This window comes from Ptychodera flava, chromosome 15, assembly GCF_041260155.1.
Source record: "Ptychodera flava strain L36383 chromosome 15, AS_Pfla_20210202, whole genome shotgun sequence".
Classification (NCBI taxonomy): domain Eukaryota; kingdom Metazoa; phylum Hemichordata; class Enteropneusta; family Ptychoderidae; genus Ptychodera; species Ptychodera flava.
The window spans coordinates 13,704,858-13,718,077 of record NC_091942.1 but is presented as its reverse complement, the minus strand read 5'-3'; the positions used below and the strand labels follow the sequence as shown (position 1 = coordinate 13,718,077).

General features: G+C 37.2%; 1 protein-coding gene across 1 annotated transcript in view; it reads right to left on the bottom strand.

The window, feature by feature from the left end:
• Positions 1–906: 906 nt before the first annotated feature.
• LOC139151216 (transmembrane protein 94-like) overlaps positions 907–13,220 on the bottom strand; it is a 35,435-nt gene continuing 23,121 nt past the window's right edge. Inside the window, exons 21-30 of the mRNA XM_070723849.1 lie at positions 12,488–13,144; positions 11,851–11,950; positions 11,271–11,379; positions 10,492–10,684; positions 8,929–9,174; positions 7,842–7,987; positions 7,064–7,161; positions 6,635–6,728; positions 6,107–6,280; positions 907–5,102 (exon numbers count right to left, since the gene is read on the bottom strand). Coding sequence (XP_070579950.1) covers positions 5,030–5,102; positions 6,107–6,280; positions 6,635–6,728; positions 7,064–7,161; positions 7,842–7,987; positions 8,929–9,174; positions 10,492–10,684; positions 11,271–11,379; positions 11,851–11,950; positions 12,488–13,144 — 1,890 coding nt within the window. The 3' untranslated portion in view covers positions 907–5,029. The remainder of the gene's footprint in view (positions 5,103–6,106; positions 6,281–6,634; positions 6,729–7,063; positions 7,162–7,841; positions 7,988–8,928; positions 9,175–10,491; positions 10,685–11,270; positions 11,380–11,850; positions 11,951–12,487; positions 13,145–13,220) is intronic.

The following is a 13,220-nucleotide window of genomic DNA, read 5'->3' as shown; positions in this document are numbered from 1 at the left end:
GTTTGACTCATTCTCCCCATGTATTGATCCAACCATTTCATAGATAATATGGACCACAGCACATTAGTGAAAGCATAGGGACAGTGGTAACAGACAACATTACGTAGATATGGTAAGGTAGACTATACATTCCTTGGCTCTATGAACTGAAATACATGCCACACTACACCACTGTCACTGGTGTAATAGACCCCATATAGTTCTGTGTCAGCAAAACTGGCACAGAGCTGTCACGGTGTTATGACACGGCTGTACACTTCACTGTAAAGGCATTGCTGTATATGGCAGTTTGTACACAAGTGTATGAATGGCAACCTGCATTTTTTGCTTCAGTGAGTATCTATATCACATTGCTCTACAGGGCATAAAAGACAGGGTTATGTGAGGGAGGCGTAAATTTGCATATCATAGATGTCCATGCATGTACAGTTAGATAATAAACCTGTCTTTTCTTACATCAGCTGATGAATTCACAGACCCAGAGATTCAAATCTGGATACAACTCTATCTGCGGGTCATGTTTCAGATCTTTGGCCGCAGTTGTGAAACATTGGATAATTCATGACTTCAAGCACAAATGCACTGCGCTGACAGGTCCCGTGAATAGTTTTGAAATCTATTTGACAGTACTGGAACTGTGACAAGAGAGCGAATTTTACGACTGACCAAGGTGGTTGTGACCATTGAATAATCCAAATGTTGGGAATGTCATTGAGAATGTCCATAAGGTTCAAACCATTTGTGTGTTAGGGTGCATGGTTTAGGTGCTTGCAATTTAGCAATTTCTAGTGTTTTACAGGGGAATAATAAGCAAATATGAAAAAAACTATAGAGGGCCTCAATAGAATACAGCAGATTTAAAAAAAATAAACAGAGAGAGATGGGTAACTCATTTTTAACCAAAGATTGATGTTGATGAATATCACATTTGCTTTATTACATACAATATTTTACAAAAAATACATTTCGTTGCTCAAAAATAATTCACAACCTATATTTGCTGGCAGTCTCCAACTTACAATCAAACTATCAAGTGTTGATTTTCATTGTGCCCTTTCACTAGACTGACAAAATATCTACTGGAAATATACTGGAAGGACATCAGTAATGTAAGTCTACACGACAAGCCGTGGAGGAAGGACAGGGCACTACGTAATAATGGTGTCTTGACACGCAGTCAGTGAATCAACAATGGCAAAGTTGACAGGTACTAGGTATCTGCATTTACCACTGAAATCTTACCTTAGTGTCAACAATAGAAAGTTTAGACTCTGTGCCTTTCAATTATGTGGTTGGACCGGTATAAATAAGGAAATGGGATATGACCTTTTTCACTGCCAAACTTTGGAACATTCTCATTATTGTCTATAGGGTAGATGGGCGTATACACTGAGAAATGGGGTAAAACAGTTCAAGTAATTAAGATGATGAGTTTGTAAAGGTGAACAATTTAAAAAGTTATAGAGTGAGGATGACATCTTGAATGGAGTGCCAGGGATAGGGTGATGAATTTAACTGGTTAAAACAAGTGAAGGCTGCATACGGAATAAAGGAGTACAATATATCAGCCAAAATCCAGAAATAAAAACTGTGATTTCTTATAAACTATACTTTTAACCTGATGTACCTCACATTTGCCCATTAAGTTATTTTTGTAATACAGATTTGGCAGATGAACTTTGGTGTTCGTTTCCTTGGATTATACAACTCACTACTCTAACACCAATCTACCAGCTGAGGCAAAAACCATGTTGTTTCACAGTTAATGTCTGAAAGTGACTATAGTGTGGACAAATAGCATATCATTTGGTTGTGACAAATAATCGCATTCAACAACACAAGAGATGATTTAGTTTTCTGAATGAAGATTTCATGAACGTTTAAAATACAACATTCCATGTAAAGAAATTCCAGAAATAGCGCTGCATTTCATTTTTTGGTCTCTGATGACATTGCCTTAATTTACCATGATATGCTGAAAGGTAAGGATATCATGGTTACTCCATTTGCATAGGTCAATAAGGGGAACTATTGCCCCATCCGTACATAGACTATTACCCCCAAACTCATGTGCATCATTATCCTGTGAACTACAGCCAGCCGTGCACTTGGTACATCCCAAATATCCTTATATAGCTCTCAAAATCACTCAAGTACTAATAAGTACCATGTGATGTAACCTCATCCTTTGATTGAAAAAAATTTGGCGCTGGTTTTTGAGCAGAGGTACCACAAAAATTCATGCTATGGTTCAATTCGTCACTACAATAGACAACATAAACAGATAGTGATTCTGTCATCTGCACTTAGAATTGTCCCAGAGTATTGCACATTTCATGAGAAAGCATTTAAAACAAGTACAAAATCACGATACCAATAACACAAAGGGAAGTTAAGTCCTCCTGGCAAGATAAGTATATGTCAATGTAAGATATCATGAAATAAACTGATTTCAGCCTTAACTTTCATAAAACTCCACAACAAAATTATTTCAAAACACTGATCTTATGTAAGACGAAAGAAAACAAATCCCAAGCTCTATACCACCGTCTGAATTTAGTATCATGTCAAATTGCTGGAAAAACATTGCCTGGAAAAGTAAACACTGAAAATTTACGTCTTTTTTATCATCCTTTTGTTTACCTATCTGAACTATGATATGCAAAGGAAAACAGAACCTTTTGAGTAGGAAAGAAGGATTTTCAGAAACAAGCCTCTGGAAAATGGGGAAAATGATTACTGGATATATTGCATGTTCCCTCTTTCTTTGGCAGATGACTGTCCTTGTTGCCGTTGGTAACAGCTACCTGTACAAACAAAGCCTTCAGAACTTCTTACTCTACAATTTGCATACATACTTATTTACATAAACAGATGAAAATACCCATGATCAAACACTGCCTGTTCTTATTTACAAAATATTTGAAGACCAACATAAAATGTTGAACCAGTGCTTTCAAACTTTAAAAAAAATGTTCCATTACAACCAGCTTATTCTAAAAAAAACCCAGCCCCTTGATAAAATTGTACAAAACCTTTACAAGAAACTAAAATGTACATTTTCTGTGTGTTTTTAAAGTTCTCTATATAGCACCGTTAATGCTCCCTGTACAACAGTTCATTTATTTTTGTATCACTGGCATTGAACTTTCTTCATGAAGTAACACAGCATAGCAATATGCATACTTCCCTATATCATCTGAACTATAAATTTTTACAAATTCATTCGTTTTTTGCTATTATATTGGTCAAAGATTCAAAACACATCCAATTATTTCTTTCACCATTTGCAAATTTTGTCAATATTTTCACAGATAGATTTCTTACATACACTAATGCCTCTCGTTCTCCCACTGTTTCCATACTTATTCATGATAACATATTATCAACATAAATTTCAGTAACCAATGAAAAGCATTACCAGCAGTTGGCAATGTGCAGAGTCATGTAAACTTGTACCTTATTGGTTGGCTAAACATCATTGATATTCATGAATCATTTTAAAACAGCCAATCAGTTACTCAATTCTCGCTACCTTTATAGCTTTTGTCTTGTGCTAGGGGGTCAAACTGCATGATATTGAAATGCATTGCCAGTAAAAAAGTTTACTTCTTGTAACAGAGTCTGCACCACAGCAAGAGTGTGAGCTAGTGATCACGTAGATACTTGTAACACAAATGTGATTGTTTTCATGGCAAAAAGTTCTGTTTCTTTGTGAAACTAGTTAAACATCTTTTAGCATCTTTTCATCTTTTTAGACATTTCTAGTATAAAATCCATGTATAACTTAAAACTTTACTTTGACCTCTGAAATCTTACAGGTTTTACTCGCAAAATATGCCATTTTGAAAATATGGTCGACTGCTTGACTTTTATGACTCACTTAGGTGGCAAAATCATATTCAAGGTACTGCTGTGAATAACTACAATCTACCAATCAGCTATAGCCTTGGCCATTGGCTTTGTGCATGAATCATGAATTTGGAACTTGGTGGTGCAATATGTAACATACTCTGTTATGCTCTGCCACCATAGATATTAGCCATTGTCAGTCATCAATGGTCAGTAATTGTAATTTTAGTAAATTTCTTCAGCATTTTTGTTCTGTCTATATATATCAAGTACACTGTATGGTAATGAGTTATTACTCAGCCTGTACATCTGTGAAGAGCATGATGACTGAATGTCTGTCTGACCACTCCTGACGTAACATTTTCTCCCTCTACATTTTACTCAATAGAATGAATTTTCCACCGTCAATGACAAAACTGCAAATGTAACATTTAAAACTACTACGAGTTCAGAGCATGCTCTGTAATATTTTACAATACTTGAATACTGCTGAGTTGTGAATACAGTAAAACATCTTCATCAAACGCTGACACAATTTCTTCCAAACACTACACGAGTACAGTACTGACATATTTGCCAAGACATAAAAAGAAAGTGATTTCTGACATCTGTACAAACAAAGCACGAACATACAGAGATGGGAAGGGGGTACTATCCAAACCACACATTAAACTTTAGATAGAAAAAGTACTGTAGATGTAGGTGCAGACCAGACATAGGATGCTTATCATATCGACTCTGTGACAAATATCAAATGGACCGCGTAAGGGTCCTTGTCTTAGTATCTGTCTTCCTTGTGGTCCTTAGCCATTCTGTAAATCTGATTCACATCCCTGAGTTTGTCACAGATTTTATCAGCCCACAAAAAAATGGTGAAAATCCATGCAACTTCATATCAAGTTTTCAAAAATTTAGCCTTGATTTGAGGTATGTTGGAATTGTACAACTTCAACACACACATTCTCTGTTGTGTTTTTCCAAAAAGCGAGAGTGACAAAAAAAACTATGCCACAAAAAACCTCCACCCATCTGGTCGCTAAAAAACCACCTGTGGCTTAAAACATGAATGACAAGACGTGTGTTTTACAAATAGGAAGTGCTAAATTTTGTAGTGAAAGATGTAGCAATACAGATTTCGCAGACATGAGACATTCAATGCTGTTCCTGGATACTCCAGCTAGAAGGGCGAGTTCATTCCCAGCTTGGTTCCAAACTGCAACTTGGCACGCTTCTGATTACGCACATGTAAACTGCAAAGAAAATGATAAATTGATTAAGAAGACAGTATGGTAAGGTGAAATATCTCAATGGAACACACTATAAACTTCCTTTGCAGCGTTGTCTATCATTAGCAACAAAAGAAAATCAAAAACCTAAAAGTACTGACATGTTTGCCAAAACAAAATGGAACTTCTGTAACCTTTGAATGAATTAAGTATATTACCCAAAAAGTTCCATTAAGTTTTAACTTTTGGTGCATTTGTCATTATTTTTTTGTTTGTTTGTGAAATACACTTTCTTGTTTGACTACTCCCACCGGTATGTACATAATGTTCTATTGTTTTCATTCAATGACTGAATTTTAAGTCCAAACTAGAATTTATTTGTCAATGTAAAACATGGCATATTCTACACAATGTTTGTTTGCATGGCTACTGTGAGTCTACGCTGACCAGGTGACACTGGAACTTTCTGAGAAACATTTGTTAAGAAACATTTGAATCATTCAGGATAACTAAGACTGGAGCTCTCAATTGTCAGCATTGATAACATGAACATTAAGAATGAGAACCATTTTCAAATGTGGAGACTACTTCACATCCAAATCTGAATCTGAATCCGAATCAGAGTCAAATCATTTTCAAAGGCTGACTCCGGCTAACTTTCACATCATATCAAGTACTTTTTGTTTTTTCCCATCTTAACAATGACCCCTACATGACCTTACATCCTGGTATTTTCATGTGGAAAATCACAACAGAATTCTACATGTTGCTGCACAGAAAATCTAAACTTTGGATAGGAAATAAGTGACAGGGGCCATTCAGTACAAAATTCACTGAATACAGTTGGCTGTTGGAGAGTGTTCGATGAAACTGGTGGACTGTACCAATGGAAATACTGGAATGTGAGGTCATGTAGGGGTTATGAAAATGGTCAACTCAGACAATGCGCATCATTGAGAATAAAACAGCTGGATATTCTGTGGAAATCAAAGAGGACTATTTTCAAATGAACAATGTGATATAAGTACCTGATTTCATATATTTTAATGATTTCTGATTTCAATATGAGAACAAGAGGCCAAAGAAGCCCTACTAGCCAGGCTGACATCGGTATGTCCTCCAGGCCGAACTCATAGTCTGGGTCTTGCGTGGCTCGCCATATCACCATGTCAAACAGGAAGTAAAACACTTGTAAAATCAGTCTGCAAGTAAAATTATTACAAGTCGATTATCAGTAGGGTGATCCACATAGATCCTGGCGACCACATCTGTACATGGTTACTGTGCTGTACAAAAAACACCAAGTCTTGGTTGCTTTGAATAAGGGAACTCTTGTCAATAAATAAGTCTGGTGAGAATCTCATAGCTGACATTTGTAACCGTCAGAGCACCACAAAAAATTGACCATATGACATAAATCATCAGATGTGACGTAGAATTGGATGCGAAAAGCTCAGTATCTTCTTTGACATTAAGAAAAAACAAGACACCCTTATTATCTTTGTTTTTCTTCTTATTAGTGGGTACAAATCTCATACACATAACAGTGCACTTACACTGAGGGAGCGACCACACACCATACTTTGTTGGTAAAAGGGTGCTGCTTCCATAGGAGCTTCACAGGATACACAAAACTAGCTGAAATACAGACTGCAAAGAAAGTAAAATAGTGTTAACTCCAACTGTGAAGAAAATATTGTATTATCATGAATATAGCATCCTTACACTTACAGTCATGTAAAATTCAGGGACTTTTGTAAAGCAATTTTCAATGACTTGTTGAGCTCACACTTGCAATTTTCCAGATTTCAGTTTTACAATATCACAACTGATCTTGTCATCTTTTAAAATTGTAGGTGGATTAGCAATTTTCCAGGATGCATTTCCATTTTCAATGACTTTTCCAGGACTTTCCTGGAGGTTTGAAAATTCAGGAACTTTCAAAGACTTTCCAGGAGCATCAGACCCTGTTTTGATGTACATACCAAAATAGATCACCAGGAGAAATACAAGTAAATTCTGAGCCAACAAAACGCCTTCATAGTAGTCTGCTTTCCAGCCATTCCATGACTCCGTGTTGTTTCTGCAATGAAATATTGATGAAATGTACACCGAAATCCCTATTATAACAAAAGAACTGAACACACAGAGTACATGCAAAATGTTTGGATTTTGGAAACTGTATGAAAAGAATCAAACATGTTACAGATGACACTTTAGATGTATTTATGATGTTAATTTCTATTTTGTTTGATGAATGTTTTCTTATGCTCGCCTAAAATGCATATTTTTGTATCCTGAACGAAACCTGTATATTAAACCTTTTGACTAACTACCATGTAGTAAAACTGCAGGGTGTATCAAACATACTGTGAACAAGTATATGGTCCTGCTGGACTTTGCCGGAACTGGCTCTGTGTATAAAGTTATTCATAACGGTAGTGGAAATTTCCAGCGATCAAGGTAGTCAGGTAAGAATGTCATTTGCTAGTCTTTCAAAAATAAACCAGTCAAATCTACCAAACAACAAGACTAATATTTTTAGTTCACATGTAATATGTTACAGTGAACCATGACCTTTGTACTCCTATGGTGAACTGTGACCTTTCAAGCCTCATTTTCGAAGATGGAGGTGCTTACTCACTGTTGAAAATGAAGTGACCAGGTAAAACCTTAGAGACGAAAGGATTACATGCTTTGTTTATTGAATCTACAAAGTGACAATTTGATTACTCAGCAATTGAACCGAGAACTGTTTCTCACCTCTCTCCAAGCAAGACATGACATTTAGCCTGATCCTCCATCACCTTGACGCAGAATGAGTTCAAGCAGAGGGCGTACACCAAGATACATATCAAAATGGAGGGGATAAACTTGAACACAAAATACAGCATGTACTGGCCTACCACCTGTGTAAAGAAGAAGTAGGTACATGTAGATTATTCATGTATGCACTTGCCAGTCAGGTTACGTTTTGAAATGTGTATTTTATTGAAAAGCCTGTTCACAGTTTAAGGTAGAACGTGCCTAGGGGACAGATATTCAGACTCTCAAATTTTTGAAATGCTTTGCTGACCTATCACTCGTTGGGGGCTCATCTCCCCCCCCCCTCGAGACTTAATACCAGGATGGTGGCCATCATAAGTTTCAAATATCTGTATAATGGTAGTTGATTTGTTTCTCTAGTATCAAACTTTGCATGGTGACCCCTGATCTGTATTCTAAATTTTGAAAGAGAATGGTTAAAAGTTTCACTGAGGAAAGTTTGAGCAAAAGTTAAAGTCTTTCACTTTCTAAGCGCGTACTACCTTGAACTTCAAAGAACCTACTTACCGCTTAGTAGTATTTCAGTGATTTATGGAGTTTGGGAGATGTTCAAATCGACATTTTGTCTTTGGATTTTAATACTTCAAAATTTTTTACATTTTACATGGGAGTACGGAGGTTTTAGGTTAAATGTTATAAATTTTTTTGGCTTTGCACAAGATTTAATTATCCAAAATACAAAACTTTTTTATAAATTTCAAAGAATAATTCAATAAACGTGCTATTTACGCACACATACATATAAAAATAATTTTGGTACAATATCTGAAGGTGACAGACTTGACAAGACATGGTTGTGTTCTGAGTAAACTTCCACAGGGCAAATGTAATGAATTGTGGACCAGATTCTTCTTATGGGAGTAATCTAACGGACTTGGGGTGCCTTTTATTATGAATAAAGTGAACATAGCCCCTAGGATACCATTGAATTTTAATATGGCTGTGCACAACACAGTAGTCTTCAGCATGGTCCGTTCGGGAATCTCAGGCCCCCAGAACACACACAGGTATTCTCTTCACATACCTGTCGATCCCAGTGGTTCAAATTTTTCCCCGGAGCCATTCTCATAATCTTGGAATCCCCGGGCGTGCCGTAGAATGACATGCTCAGCAACGGCACCACCACGCACGACAACCACAGAATGTGGGTGCCCATCAGCGGGTGCGGCAACAACAAAAAGCAGGCGATGAGTTGTAAGACTGAGATTGTGACCTGGCAGTTCATGAGGAATATGAAACAGTTGATCATTGCCTGGGTTATGCCTCTTGCCTGTCAACAAAATACAACACACAGTTATGGTTGGCGTGTTCATACTTTGCACGAGAACGATTTTGATATAGTTTTTGCCCAGACAGTGGCAATACTAATACTGCTATCCATGGTTATACTAATATTGTCAAGGCAGAATGTGCCTCAGGGACAGATATTCAGACTCAAACTTTTACAATAATTGTTTTAGTCTACCACTTGTGTGGGTCATTTGAAAGCTCATGGAGTAAATAAACTCTTCATTAACTTATTTTTGAGAAAATCAAAAATAATACATTTTTTACAGATTTTTAAAAGTCAACTCATTAATGTTAGGTAATTTGTTTGTCTGGTACCAAACTTTGCTTGGTGACCTCCAATTTTTATTGTTGATTTGAAAAAGAATGGCTGAAAGATTGCTTGAGGAGAGTTTGAGCAAAAGTTTGAGTCTTTCATGTTTGCAGCCTGAACCATATCAACGTTTCAGTTTTTTATCCAATATTTATAATGTCATGCCCAGTACACACAGGATCTTTGGTCTACTACATAATGTTGTGTATGAGCAATGTTAAACTTAAATACATTTACAAAAAGGTATTTTTCTCATAGCTAAAAGCTTGACTCCTATGGAATTTTAAATTTTCATTAGCATACATTCAATATCTTTAACCCTTTAACCACCATGGTTTGGCCCAACCCTATTGTTTTTTATAGTAGATTGGAATTCTATACTTGAATATCGGGGTTGAAAGGGTTATTAGCAACACTACATTTCAATCTAACACCACTGCTTTTCAATGCCTTCGTTGGATCTTTAGAAAGGAGATGGACTATCTAGGGTTAGATTCATGGAATAATGAATATCTCCAAAATGGCTGATCGTTCTCCAGTAATAAAGGGGTATTAAAGCTTGTATGGACTCACAGTCTGCAATTTGTTTTTTCCCATGGATTTTAATAACAAGCCAAATGGCAACTCTATTTTATATCAACACAGGTAAATTTTAAGGAAGCTGGTTTGCTCAATAAGAAGGAAAAATGCACTGTTATCTCTCTTTGATTCTTGTGATTTTGAAAATAGTTCCTACAATGCTTTCTTCTAGCAAAGGGTGTGCCAATATTTCACTTTTTCCTTTGAAGATGCATCTAATGTGCTGTAACGTATCGAGTACAATTCATCATCTCTAACACGTCTGTTTTCCAGACCTGTACAGTCACTTATTCTGTGATGTTATGACAATATGCATCTCAGACGACTAAACTTGCTTGAGCTTCCATGTAATTTGCACCTTATTATATGATAACATACCAAAATATCTTTCATAACCTTTGACCTTACCTCTTTCACCAGGTAGATCAGGCTGATGTTGTCCTCCCTGTGGAATGACAGGGAGCAGGGAAGAGATGCCAGCAGATGGCTCAGATCCAAAGGCAGCAGGCCATGTGCCTGGGTTGAGCTGTCGCAGTGCCGCAGGTACTCATCCTGCCTTTGTTGCTGACATACCTGGGGGTAAAGTGGTTCTAGCCCAATGCTGTATTGAATGCAAATAAGGTAATGTAAAATGGGTTACATTTACTTATCTTTGAGGGGTGGTGAAGGTGTGCAGGAAGAACTTCTTGCAGAGACAAATTTTTTAAATTATAAACTACTTACATGTGTGTGTCAACCATTTGCAAATGGCTTTGCTGGGGACATTTACAGCAGTGCATACAAAAACTTATATGATAGATGCCTTTGTGTGAGCGATCAGAATTAATACCTTTGAGAATATAGTGCCAGATCCAAGATACATAAACAGCCTCCATTGATGAAGAATCAATATTGTAAACCATAACAGTTAAGTTGGCATGAGGGTCTGTGATGTACTCTAGCTATGAGACAATCTATGGCCAACTCAACCCAATGGAAAACACATACACAAGTAGACTGTCCTACTGCAATGTAGAAAGTACCAACACACAATCATGAACTTGGATGAATACACGACAATATTTAATTATTGCAAGTTCAATCTATCGAGCACTTCAAAATTTGTGACAGACAAATTCAGTTGTGATTGTCAAATTCTCTTTGACTGACAAAAACAATATATAAACAAGAACAGACCAGGGTCGTACCTAATGTCTGCTTGAAGAAAGACACCAGTATTGTAGAAATTTGCAGAGCTTCCTAGACAGCAAACTATTTCACCGTACTCTTGCATGATTGCTATCATCTCTTGGCAAGCTGGAAAGAGAAAAGACAAACAAATTAAGAACCTGTTACTGTAATTAAATATACTTTTTTCTTCGTAAAAAATGATTGACCAATATAGGGTTATACTATGTGAGTAATGTGTTTTAAGTGTTTGAAGTTACTGTTTTGCACAATTGTCTGTCGATAGAGTGACAAACTTTTCAAGGAAAAAATTGCTTTACTGTTTTTGAGCACTTTACTCTATGATTACAACATGCGAATTGAATTACCTGTTACAACTATTGGTGGAATGTTGTCTCAGTGAGCTCAACTTACAGAAAAATACACGGAAGGACAAGAATAAAATCAATAGTAAATTCTGAATAAAATCAATGGTTGATCAACATAAGAAGTCTTGAAACTTACAAAACTCAAAGACTTTCACTGAAAATAAGTTGGTCATACTCTACAACAGAGACACAGTTACTGATAGACGATAAATGTATTTCCATGGTAACTTACCACTTGGTGTTGAGTCAGTAAATAACGGAACTAAAAGTGGTACATTATCAACATTTTCTAGGTGTGGTCGAATGTTCCCAATGCCCCTCGGTAATTTGGCCTGAAAGACAGCGGTAAACAAAGAGGTTTCAAAAATACTCCAAGCGCTGTGTAAAATACTGACAGACAATTCAATCTTTGATCAAGTGGTCAGATGAAGCCACAGTACTTTGTCAACAGGGCTGTGGTGTTATTGTTTCCCCAGAAGCTGTGTACGGCAAAACTGTATATAAGCAAACACAGGAAAATCAACAGGATCACATGCAATGATAGTAGGAATAATTGGTTAAGCAGTTTCACCACCAAAGATTTTAACTGCGCTGTTATTTTTTATGACAATACTGGCCGTGTTGAGGGAAATTACTAGAGTGCATGGGTTAAATAGCAACAATAAAAAAGTGTGGATAAAGACAGCACTTAGTACGAATCCCCGATAACTTAGGGAGTTGTTAGGCTGACAGATAATGTACAAAGTTAGAGGCCCCTTAGGAAAACCCTATCATTCATATCCACAAGTTTGTGATTCAATAGTCTAGCGGTATATTTGTACTGGTCTAAGTCGATTGTAAACTAAAATGAAACTGGAACAGTGCCTTACCCTGTTTGTCATTTCAAATGCACTCTCTGTATGGCTGCTTAGCAATCCTTCAGCTTCGTACTCCTCGCTGTTTATGGTACTGAACGTGCATGTCTCCGAGACATGCCGAACCCTACGATTCATCGCATCTTCGTCAGTGACTGCAATTTTAACGTCTGACGAGGCAATCTTGCCGGAGCCATTCTCTATTGCCTTGTCCCTGCGTTTGTCCCACTGCTTGGATGGTTTCAGCGGTGTGCTTTCATTTGCATATTCCCGGTCCTGAATGTCAATCGTAAGGTCCCCTGAAGAGCACTTTGGGACATCCCCTACAGATTTGCTGTGCAACAGTTCATAGCTCATTTCCTCATCAGACGTGCAAGACAGAAAGTCTAGGGATTTGGCAATTTTAAGCTTCTCCCCTCTATTCTTACTGATAAGATCTGTGTCATCTTTTGTCCCCTTGTCGCTCCACCTGACTTGCACATTATCAAGGTCAAGGTGAACAGCGCCCTCTTGAGTCTTTCTTTTCGTCAGCGACAGGAGAGAGGACTTCCTCGTTGACGGAGTTGTGTAGCCGAGCTGGGTGGTGACTTGGTTCTGTGGTGGCGTCTCTGTGCTTCTCAGTGAAATGTGACAGTTCCAGCCAACTTCCAGGCCCACTTTCTCTGCAAAAACCTGAAACCAAATTGCCATACATCCATTCACACAGCTATTCTACAGGGGTAAGTTTCATCAATTTCGCAAATCAAAA